The sequence below is a fragment of the Oncorhynchus clarkii genome, chromosome 5 (genome assembly GCF_045791955.1).
Source record: "Oncorhynchus clarkii lewisi isolate Uvic-CL-2024 chromosome 5, UVic_Ocla_1.0, whole genome shotgun sequence".
In the NCBI taxonomy this organism is placed as follows: domain Eukaryota; kingdom Metazoa; phylum Chordata; class Actinopteri; order Salmoniformes; family Salmonidae; genus Oncorhynchus; species Oncorhynchus clarkii.
Window position 1 is genome coordinate 90,431,782 of NC_092151.1, and position 12,519 is coordinate 90,444,300.

At 44.1% G+C, this 12,519-nt stretch overlaps 1 protein-coding gene across 4 annotated transcripts in view; it reads right to left on the minus strand.

Moving 5' to 3' along the window:
- Positions 1 to 3: 3 nt before the first annotated feature.
- The window catches only part of LOC139409547 (WW domain containing transcription regulator 1), a 75,230-nt gene continuing 62,714 nt past the window's right edge, over positions 4 to 12,519 (minus strand). Inside the window, exons 3-7 of one of the 4 annotated variants that reach the window (XM_071154856.1) lie at positions 9,649 to 9,884; positions 4,248 to 4,381; positions 3,509 to 3,624; positions 925 to 3,120; positions 4 to 761 (exon numbers count right to left, since the gene is read on the minus strand). In XM_071154856.1, coding sequence (XP_071010957.1) covers positions 2,936 to 3,120; positions 3,509 to 3,624; positions 4,248 to 4,381; positions 9,649 to 9,884 — 671 coding nt within the window. In that variant the 3' untranslated portion in view covers positions 4 to 761; positions 925 to 2,935. Of the gene's footprint in view, positions 762 to 883; positions 3,121 to 3,508; positions 3,625 to 4,247; positions 4,382 to 9,648; positions 9,885 to 12,519 lie in introns of all 4 variants that reach the window. The other 3 variants (XM_071154859.1, XM_071154857.1, XM_071154858.1) reach the window with 3 other exon arrangements.

The window sequence follows — 12,519 nt, forward strand, 5'->3', positions numbered from 1 at the left end:
ATCCACGGTTCTGACGCCATTTTATTCTTTATTTATTTATTTTTTTAAAAACATGTTACTGTAATTTTCAGACTCCTTGCCGAGGTTACATCATGTAAAAATGAAGTCCACACTGCCGGGATAGGATACAGTATGCAGCCATTTTGTTAGTCTGATTTTCACCACCAATGAGCATGCCTTTCAACATTCCAAGAACCCTGTAACTACTGACAACACACCCCCGTCCCCATCCTACCATGCAGCTGTAGCCTAGCCACTGCGCTATACTGCGCTATATATCGCTACATCCTGTCTATTCCATTCCATGTCATGCCACTCTATGTACCTTTAGTCAAAATATGTGCTCCACACCAAACCATTTCCTCAAACCCTTAACGGTATAACACCACCTCTGTGTTCTATGTTCTCATAGAATCTCTCTCTTCATCTGGTCTTAAAATCCCCCAAAGTATAGATTTAAAAAGACAATCTGATACAAATGCTATCATCCATTTAACTTGTGTCCTTCATACTGGTGCAACCTTGAATTATGTCCCCGGTAATGGTGCACCGACAGCCCTGCCAAGTTTCCCCCCCTAGAGCCTGGAACAGCACATTATTCAAACGAAAACACAAAACAGGGAACCTCCCTGACACAGAGACACCAAGAGAGGCAGCTGTGTGATTGGATTTATAACCTTGTTTGATTCTAAAAAAAGACCTCATCACCTCTCACTGGAGCCCTTTTCATAAGCTGTGCATGAGTTAGCATGTTGCTAGCCCTGTCAGCTGGGCATGGGCACGAGTTAGCATGTTGCTAGCCCTGTCAGCTGGGCATGGGCACGAGTTAGCATGTTGCTAGCCCTGTCAGCTGGGCATGGGCACGAGTTAGCATGTTGCTAGCCCTGTCAGCTGGGCATGGGCACGAGTTAGCATGTTGCTAGCCCTGTCAGCTGGGCATGGGCACGAGTTAGCATGTTGCTAGCCCTGTCAGAGCTAGCCTTCTTTGGCCATGCCTGGGTAATTAAGAGGCCTCCAATCTCTGAAACCACATCGCCACACCCTTTCCCCCAATCCACACAACTCCAAGGACACAGGTGGTAGTGATGTGATAACTGTGTGCCCCCACTTCAGCTCGTCACCTCTCACGCCCCTCTTCACCTTGTCCCTTCTCACACCCCCAGTGTGTTTTGGCGTGCATTGAACACCCCCCTCACCCTCCCTAAACTCAACAACCCCCCCCCCCCTAATTCACCTGCCCCTACCAAGGATCCATCACTTCCTCACCTTCTTAGTTCTAACGTTCTACATAGTAACCAGACTCAGTATAGTCACAATATAAGGTCGGGCTATAGACCACCTAACGCTAGGAATAGCAAATATGTCAATCAACATGCAAATACAAAAACTGAGACAAATGTAGAAAATAAAAAAAAGATCAGAGCAGATTGTGTTGTGGGGTTGGCATGTTAAAAACAAGATCCGAATGCTAACCCCATGCCAATCCAATCTGACAATTCACTAAAAACGTATAGGCACAATAACCTCTGACCCTATGAAAAGACTATTGTTGCATAATTCCCCGTAGAACAGATATTACCGAAGACCAAGGAGAGTTTGCGTATGAAGGATTATCAAGCGTCAACGCATATAGAAACAAAAACGTCTGGTGATCATCTAACTTCAACATTCACTTCATGATCAGATATATTTCAATCATTTTGCTGATTTGTAGTGCTTTGAAATCTCAATTTCATTTAAAAAAAAAAATATTTTTTTTTAAAAAATTGAACAAAAGAAATAGAATCATAGCTCTTGATAAATACAAAAAATGCTAACTATATTATAAGTCCTACAAATGGCACCAGATGCAAAGAACCCAGGTAGGCTATTTTACAGATCAGAAAAAAAACTAATACTATAGTATGATAATTTTTTAAAAAGTGTACGTATTAGAATACAGAATTTGACATTGTTTCATAACTGAGGCATGACATTTTAGTGTTCAATTAGCTACATTGGAGTACAATTATTAAAATGACAAAAAACTAAAAACAGTTCTGTTTAAAAATCAAACTAAGTACAATTTTAAAGTTTTAAAGCTTTTGTAGTGACATTGTAGCGAACAATAGGAAACATTATTTGGTATACAACACACTTTGTTCCCATGGCTACTAATGCTGATGTAGAAGTGAATCTGTAGTTTTTTTATTTTATGAACAGAAACAACAGTAACAGTGTGGATTTTGAATTCAAACCCAAACTGACAGTTAAAATACTGTTGGTGATTGATCATTTGTTAGAGAAGAAGGTTTACAGTGCTGTAGCCGACAGACGTGCACTACTAAGAACCTACAGATGGGACAGCCTTGTTGCCAGTAAAGAGCCATTTCATAACTACAGTGGCTTAAGCAATAGCGCCACCTATTGGTAAAAAAGCTTCCCTGCATACATTTAGTCATGACAAAGCAATACCATTGGACGCCAATACATTTTTTTTTCACCAAGTACTTGTTCCACATAGAGTGTCACCCCAAGAGAGACAGGAAAGCTGTAAAAAATAATATCTATTGTGATTCAAAAACCAGGGTGGGGAGAGTTTTACAGAACATACAAAACGACTAACTTTTGTTACATTACAGTATTCACTTTAACACGTGTCCTGATTTGATTTTTGTTCTCTCAAGGCTTTGGTTAATACTCTTTAGATATCTTGAACCTGAACTGAACTCAGATTGATAGGTGGTCGGGCAGACAGAGGGTATTATTACTGGACACGTGAAAAATCAATCAAGCTGATTTGAATAAGTCACCAAAGGCAGCACAGACAGAGTCTTTAGATACGTGGAGTTTTTCGTCCTGTTTGTTGGGCGTGTGTGTGTGTGTTTGTAGAAGATGTGTGTGTTTGTAGAAGATGTGTGTGTGTGTGTGTGTGTGTGTGTGTACGTGTGTGTGTTTACAGCCAGGTGAGGAAGGGCTCGCTCTTGTTGAGGACTGACTCCACATCGTTGAGAATGGGGATGAGGTCCGCTCCCTCCAGGGTTCCCAGGTCCACGTTGGTCCCTGGCAGGGAGTCCAGGAAGTCTGGGAAGCTGCTGTGCTGAGACACGTTCATACTGCCCGCCTGGGCCATGCTCTCACCTGGAGGGAAGGGGGGAGAGAAGGGGGAGTCAGAGTCAGTGAGAGAGAGAGGGCTCGAGAGAGTAATGATAGCAGTTGACGGTAGTGGTGGTGATAGTAGTAATGGTAGAGTAATGGTAATAGTAGTGATATAATGATGACGATGACAGTTCCATTTTCCATGTTTAGCCTTTTATCGTCACTATTATTTGTTATATTTCTACTATTGACCATTTTGTCGTTGTTTTATTTGTATTATTGTTCATTATTTTTTATTACAATGTTTATTAAACACACTGTTGCTTTGGCAAAATTGACACAATGTTTTTCATGCCAATGAAGCAGCTTGAATTTGAGAGCGAGAGAGAACGAGAAGGTGAAAGAGAGACGGCGGGAGAACGTGGACTACCTGTGTCCATCTCCTCCATGTTATTAAGGAAGTCCTCTGGGGTGGTGGGGATGCTGTAACAGCCCAGCCCCAGGCCACTGTCTGTGCTCTGCTCCCGGGAGTGCTGGAAGTGACCACTGTGGATCACAGAGGAAGGGGAAAAAAAAACATATTAATCAACTGATCTCGTCTAATAACCAGACTGAGAGAAGAAGGAGAAAAGGGAGAGAGGCAGAGGGGAGAGGGGGTGTTGAGAAAGAAGGGAGAATGAGGGGAATAAGAGAGAGCGAGAGGGAGACAGATCAGAAGCACATCATTACAACGCGGTACATGTGTAACCGATGGGAAATGGCTAGCTAGTTAGCGGTGGTGCACGCTAAATAGCGTTTCAATCGATAACGTTACTCGCTCTGAGGCCTTGAAGTAGTGTGTTTCCCCTTGCTCTGCAAGGGCCGTGGCTTTTGTGGCGCGAAGGGTAACGATGCTTCGTGCGTGACTGTTGTTGATGTGTGCAGAGGGTCCCTGGTTCGAGCCCGGGTCGGGCGGGGGGACGGAAGTATACTGCTACATATAGTCATAATATGACATTTGACATAACTTTATAATTTTGGAAATTCTGTGAGTGTAATGTTTACTGTTCATTTTTTATTGTTTATTTCCCCTTTGTTAATGATCTATTTCACTTGCTTTGGAGTGGTTAACATATGTTTCCCATGCCAGTAAGGCCCTTTGATTTGCATTGAGTCAGGAGTGCACTTGCCTGTTGAGGAAGGGGTCAGATCCATTGGTGGGCATGTTGCCCTGGGTCATGGGCTGGGCAGGGTTGCCACCAGGGGTGGGCGCTGGTGCCATGCTCTCAGAGTCCACGGGGAGCTGTCTACACAGTGCCACCTCCTAGGGGGAAGCAATAGGCAGCAGGGGGGAGAGGAGAGAGAAGAGGGGAGGAGAAGACGGGGAGAGAGAAGAGGAAGGGGGAGCGAGAAGAGGAGGGGAGAGGGAGAGGAGGAGAGAGAAGAGGAGAGGGGAGGGTAGGAGAGAAGAGAAGAGGGGTGAGAGGAGAGATTCAAGATTACTGAAACTATGTTCATTATTGTCCAGGAACACATTGTGTACTACGCCACTTGAGAAACATTTGCTGAGTCCATAACAGAATCTGCTTCTGAACAAAGCAGTGTTTTTACAGCCCTATCGTAGTGAGTGTGTGAACTACACAGCAATTATATGATGTGAAGACACACACACACACACACACACACACACACACACACACACACACACACACACACACACACACACACACACACACACACACACACACACACACCTCAGGACGGGACTGGCTAATAGTCTTAAAGGAAGTGGGCTATGGGATAAGTTAGAGGTTTGTGGTTGCTGCCATAAGATAACCTTACCCAAACACGCAAAGACAGGTCTACACTGGTGGAACTAGAAGGGAGCGGGGGGGGTCAATGCTACCCTTCACCTGTGGCACTGCCCTGACATGGTATCTAGGGTTGGATCGTGTCAGTCTTCCTGTCTGTGGCACAACTAACTACCACTGCCCTGACATGGTATCTAGGGTTGGATCGTGTCAGTCTTCCTGTCTGTGGCACAACTAACTACCACTGCCCTGACATGGTATCTAGGGTTGGATCGTGTCAGTCTCCCTGTCTGTGGCACAACTAACTACCACTGCCCTGACATGGTATCTAGGGTTGGATCGTGTCAGTCTTCCTGTCTGTGGCACAACTAACTACCACTGCCCTGACATGGTATCTAGGGTTGGATCGTGTCAGTCTCCCTGTCTGTGGCACAACTAACTACCACTGCCCTGACATGGTATCTAGGGTTGGATCGTGTCAGTCTCCCTGTCTGTGGCACAACTAACTACCACTGCCCTGACATGGTATCTAGGGTTGGATCGTGTCAGTCTCCCTGTCTGTGGCACAACTAACTACCACTGCCCTGACATGGTATCTAGGGTTGGAGCAGGCAGCCTAGTGGTTAGAGCAGGCAGCCTAGTGGTTAGAGCAGGTAGCCTAGTGGTTAGAGCAGGTAGCCTAGTGGTTAGAGCAGGCAGCCTAGTGGTTAGAGCAGGTAGCCTAGTGGTTAGAGCAGGTAGCCTAGTGGTTAGAGCAGGTAGCCTAGTGGTTAGAGCAGGTAGCCTAGTGGTTAGAGCGTTGGGCAGGTACCCTAGTGGTTAGAGCTTTGGGCCGGTAGCCTAGTGGTTAGAGCGTTGGGCAGGTAGCCTAGTGGTTAGAGCGTTGGGCAGGTAGCCTAGTGGTTAGAGCGTTGGGCAGGTAGCCTAGTGGTTAGAGCGTTGGGCCAGTAATCGGAAGGTTGCTGGATCAAATCCCCAAGCTGACAAGGTAAAAATCTTCCCCTGAGCAATATACAGAACTAAGTCAAAGGCACACCAACTCATCCAAGGGCCCCTCCCCACTTGAACCACCCTGTTCCCCGGGCGTTGAAGATGTGGGTGTTCTTTAATGGAAGCCTCTCCTACATAATCCAGGTAGAATCAGGAATTCCCCAGGCCAGAGTTTCTATGTAAGCGGATGACTCAACTCTATGCCGAAGACGTGGATGTTAATTAAAGGCAGCCCCCCCTCACCTCTTTGATTCAGAGGGGTTGGGTTGAATGCGGAAGACACATTTCAACTGCATAAATTCAGTTGGACAACTGACTATGTATCCCCCTTTCCCTAAATAGATCTCTCTCCAGACGGTCAGACAGACCAAAGCAGTGAGATCGTGTAGGGGAGTACAGTGGAAAATAGAGAAGCTACTGTCAGAATATGTGTACACCCCACCCCCTATAACACGCCTTGTTCCTGTTCCCAAGAAAGCTAAGGTAACTGAGCTAAACGACTACCGCCCCGTAGCACTCACTTCCGTCATCATGAAGTGCTTTGAGAGACTAGTCAAGGACCATATCACCTCCACCCTACCTGACACCCTAGACCCACTCCAATTTGCTTACCGCCCAAATAGGTCCACAGACGATGCAATCTCAACCACACTGCACACTGCCCTAACCCATCTGGACAAGAGGAATACCTATGTGAGAATGCTGTTCATTGACTACAGCTCGGCATTCAACACCATAGTACCCTCCAAGCTCGTCATCAAGCTCGAGACCCTGGGTCTCGACCCCGCCCTGTGCAACTGGGTACTGGACTTCCTGACGGGCCGCCCCCAGGTGGTGAGGGTAGGCAACAACATCTCCTCCCCGCTGATCCTCAACACTGGGGCCCCACAAGGGTGCGTTCTGAGCCCTCTCCTGTACTCCCTGTTCACCCACGACTGCGTGGCCACGCACGCCTCCAACTCAATCATCAAGTTTGCGGACGACACAACAGTGGTAGGCTTGATTACCAACAACGACGAGACGGCCTACAGGGAGGAGGTGAGGGCCCTCGGAGTGTGGTGTCAGGAAAATAACCTCACACTCAACGTCAACAAAACTAAGGAGATGATTGTGGACTTCAGGAAACAGCAGAGGGAACACCCCCCTATCCACATCGATGGAACAGTAGTGGAGAGGGTAGCAAGTTTTAAGTTCCTCGGCATACACATCACAGACAAACTGAATTGGTCCACTCACACAGACAGCATTGTGAAGAAGGCGCAGCAGCGCCTCTTCAACCTCAGGAGGCTGAAGAAATTCGGCTTGTCACCAAAAGCACTCACAAACTTCTACAGATGCACAATCGAGAGCATCCTGGCGGGCTGTATCACCGCCTGGTATGGCAACTGCTCCGCCCTCAACCGTAAGGCTCTCCAGAGGGTAGTGAGGTCTGCACAACGCATCACCGGGGGCAAACTACCTGCCCTCCAGGACACCTACACCACCCGATGTCACAGGAAGGCCATAAAGATCATCAAGGACATCAACCACCCGAGCCACTGCCTGTTCACCCCGCTATCATCCAGAAGGCGAGGTCAGTACAGGTGCATCAAAGCTGGGACCGAGAGACTGAAAAACAGCTTCTATCTCAAGGCTATCAGACTGTTAAACAGCCACCACTAACATTGAGTGGCTGCTGCCAACACACTGACACTGACTCAACTCCAGCCACTTTAATAATGGGAATTGATGGGAAATGATGTAAATATATTACTAGCCACTTTAAACAATGCTACCTTATATAATGTTACTTACCCTACATTATTCATCTCATAGGCATACGTATATACTGTACTCTATATCATCGACTGTATCCTTATGTAATACATGTATCACTAGCCACTTTAACTATGCCACTTTGTTTACATACTCATCTCATATGTATATACTGTACTCGATACAATCTACTGTATCTGCCTATGCTGCTCTGTACCATCACTCATTCATATATCCTTATGTACATATTCTTTATCCCCTCACACTGTGTACAAGACAGTAGTTTTGGAATTGTTAGTTAGATTACTTGTTGGTTATTACTGCATTGTCGGAACTAGAAGCACAAGCATTTCGCTACACTCGCATTAACATCTGCTAACCATGTGTATGTGACAAATACAATTTGATTTGATTTGATTTCCTTCATCCTCTCAGACCAAGTATTCCCCGCTGGCCAAATACAGGCCATAGCCAAGGTAAGAATGCAAGAGTAAGACTCTGCTCTCCCTTCCCAACCCCACAGACCCCAGCCCGTGCTGCTATGTGCTCAGGATGGGCCGACAGAGTCACAGCGTTCTGGGTGAGATAAACATTTCCTGGTTGAGGTCACTGGCTAAGGACAATAAAGGCGATTAACAAACGGGTGTGAATCTCTCTCTCTCTCTCTATGTGAGCCTGCCTTCCTGTAAGTAGATGATTAGGTGGTCTAGAATAGAGTAGCTGGTAGCTACCCCGTTCGGCCACTAGTGGGCGCTAATATTTACCCCCAACGTCATAGAAAGGCCCAAAGCCTGCGCTAAAAAAAACAATCTAATGTCCAACTGAGATTCTTCTGGCTAACCTTTTTCTCATTGAAGAGTCATGTGATATGATGGCTTGTGGCCTGTGTGTGTGCTGGTTCTTCTATCCTTGTGGGGACCTAAAATACCCAAAAGCCCCCAAAAACAAGACAAATGTTCCTCGTTGGAACAAAGGAGATTTTAAGCTCAGGGGATAGGGGTTAAGTTTAGGGTTTGGGTAAAGAAAATAAGATTTTGAATGGAAATTAATTTTAGGTCCCCACGAGGATAGAACAAAACGTGTGTGTGTGTACATGCTAGTGTGGGTTTAGCCTGAATAAACACACATACATATATATATACACATACATACATACATTATATATATATATATATACACATTATATATATACACATTATATATACATATATATACATACACATGATATATACATATACATATATAATATATGTACACATGATATATACATATACATATATTTATACATATATATATATATATATATATATATATATACATATACATATATATACACATATATATATATATATATATATATATATATATATATATATATATATATATATATATATATATATATATATATATATATATATATATATATATATATGTACACATGATATATACACATATATATATATATATACACACACACACATACACACATACATATATATATATATATATATACATATATATACACACACATATATACATACATATATATACATATATATATATATTTTTTTTATACATATATACTTTTTTTTTTTTTTATCGTGTCGAGGTGTCTCTCTAAGAGGAAAAGAGGAGAGAATGATTGATTAGCGGTATGTATCAGGTCTCTCCTGACACTCTCTCCTGACACTCTCTCCTGACACTCTCTCCTGACACTCTCTCCTGACACTCTCTCCTGACACTCTCCGGTGAGTTGTAGGTGTGGGATAAACAGAACAGTGGTGAAACATGGACTGGAGGTCTGAGAGTAAAGCAGGCTCTCCTGTGTGGTGTTGTTGGCTCTTTCGTAATGCAAAAGAGACTTTGGTCTCAATGAGAATTCCCCTGCCTAAATAAAGGGTAAATACTCTAGTATTGAGCAGCAAACCATTGGAGGGCTAGCGTTGGAGGGCTAGCGTTGGAGGGCTAGCATTGGAAGGCTAGCGATGAAGGCCTAGCGATGAAGGCCTAGCGATGAAGGCCTAGACTGCCTCACCTGTCTCATGAGCTCCTCCTGGCGTCTCTGGATCCTCTCTCTCTCCAGCTGGATACGCTGCAGCCTCATCTTCTGCTGGGTACTGACAACCACGCCCAGGGGACTGGACAGACTCATCATCCCAGCCTGGGAGCTCTGCTGCTGGGGGAGGGAGCCAGGTGAACCCAAGGCCTGGGCCTGTTGGGGCTGCTGCTGGGTGTGTTGCAGGTGCTGCTGGTGGTGGTGTTGGGACATCACTATGGAAGGAGAGACAGAGAGAAGGGAGGGGGGTTGTTATCCGGGCTAGAAAACAATTCCAGTGGAGAACAAAGACAAAAAAGGTGAGAGGCTTTAAGAGGCTTTTTTATTTATTTTAAAGCTGATAGTAATGTGATAGTCTGACTGTGCTGATATGCACACAGGACTAACTACAGGTCTAGTCAAATCAGGTGAACAGGAGCGGATTCTGAAAACTGAGCTCAGCTCATTAGCTCCACATCACCTCTTTTTCCACACCACTGCTCTGGGAAAGAGCCAGAGTCCAGATAGTGAGTCAGTGTCGAGATGGATCACCCAGCTGACTGAAGGTTGATTTATGTTTCCGTGGTAACGTGGACTCTTAACTTTGTAGCTCCTTGCTAAAACAAGGTGTTGTATTATATGCAGGACGGTCTGACTGACTAAAATAAATCTTTGGGTCGATCGAGTTGTTTGTTCTTTCAACCAATCGATTGGTAGAAAATTGTAAAAAAACTGTATTTTTCCATATAGACACATCCTATGTGTTTTAATCAAATCAACTATATGCACTGAACTTGTCTGATGCTTTAAGCGCAGTGTTTGATGAATTAATTAAGGACACACAAATGACTAGAGGGTGTCCGACAGCAATTGATTTTAATGTGCCGAGCCGGGCTCAGAATGCGCTGTGTTAAACACAAAAAAAAAGACAGCGAGTGACCTGTTGTCTCTCTCTCCTCCCTGCTGCAACGACCACCACAGAACATCAACAGTGTTTATGGTGTTGTCTCTCTCTCCTCCCTGCTGCAGCGACCACCACAGAACATCAACAGTGTTTATAGTGTTGTCTCTCTCTCTCTCTCCTCCCTGCTGCAGCGACCACCACAGAACATCAACAGTGTTTATAGTGTTGTCTCTCTCTCCTCCCTGCTGCAGCGACCACCACAGAACATCAACAGTGTTTATGGTGTTGTCTCTCTCTCCTCCCTGCTGCAGCGACCACCACAGAACATCAACAGTGTTTATAGTGTTGTCTCTCTCTCTCTCCTCCCTGCTGCAGCGACCACCACAGAACATCAGTGTTTATGGACAGCCATTTCTGACCGAAAAAGTTCTGTTACAGAAATCTCTCATTTGTTGAGGGAAAACCCTTGCTCTCGTTACGTGGACACATGTAAGCATCGCATGCACGCAACCAATAGGGCCTGACCTATAGCATAATCACATCAATAAATGGGCTATAACAAACTCCGAACACCATAACATGACAGCAAAATGGATGCATAGGACGTGACAAAAACTCAAAACCGGGGGGAAGTCAGATATATGGAATAAATTTGACTAGTTGTGGAAAATACTGGAGATCAACAAAAAAGTGCATATTATGTATAACAGCTGCTGTTAGATTACAATATTTATTTTTCTAACTGTTTGGAACAACGTAAAAAAAGACGAAATAAATGTCTTGTAAGTTTAAAAAAAATAATAATGATAATTTAAAAGCCAATATTACAGCAAAGACTAAAAAACAGTCGCTCGTAAAATGTAATTACCGACATGGAATGAGAAATTGTTTTAACGCTAGTTATTATAAGGATTGCTTTATTATTTTACAACTAAAATGTTTGATTGCGAGGAGGTGAGGATGCGAGGAGGCGAGGAGGTGAGGAGGCGAGGAGGCGAGGAGCTGAGGAGGTGAGGAGGCGAGGAGGCGAGGAGAAAATGTGCAGTTTAAAATAAAAATATAAATGTTTACTTTTCGAACGGTTATGGTGACCGTAGCAGAATACGAAAAGCCAAGGTCTGTGCTCGCATACTCCCTAAAGACCTTTGCCAACATTACTGTCATTTTTTCCCCTCTTGAGCCACCGTAGCAACATAGCCAGAAAACCATTCCTCAAAATTGTCTGAATTATTTCAAGATAAATCAAGAAATCTTTCATTAATTTTTGACGTTTTAGTCAAGTAATTTTACACCAAACTAAGATGTTTGGTGCAGTATTTCTCTAGTGAAAAAAAAATATGCACAAAATGACGAAGGGGTTGTGGACTTCAGCTACCCCTAAAAAAAAAAAGTGCGCACGAAACAACCGGAAAAAATACCAGCCGAAGAAACCAAGACAAACAAAAGCATAAAAAACAATTTATGCTCTTTCAACTGGGAAGCTTTACTGACATCCAAAACTGCATGACCTTACAAACACACACAGTGTATGTGTTCACACACACACCAATGCTACTTCAGATGTAAACCGTGAACAGAGATTACGCAGTCTGCCAAAACACTGAAATAACCTGACCAAGCTCTCACTGTAAACAGAGCCTCAGCCACGTACTCTAAAAGCACACCAGCAATATGGATAGACTACTGCTGCTGTGTTTAAGAGAAAGCAGATGGTCAGATTAGAGACTAACCCCCAGCAATAGCATCTAGACTTTGTTATTCCAGACAACAGCTAAAAAAAAAATAATTAAAAGGGGGCCAGTACGGTTATATTTAGAAAAACTAAACAAAATCAGAGAGCATTGATTTGGGGACATGACTACAGTCTTCAGCCAGGTAATTATCCGATTATTCTACTGAAGACTACTAAATCATTATCAAGCAGTAATGGGTTGTCTTTGTTACCAGCGGTCGTTAATAATTAGCTA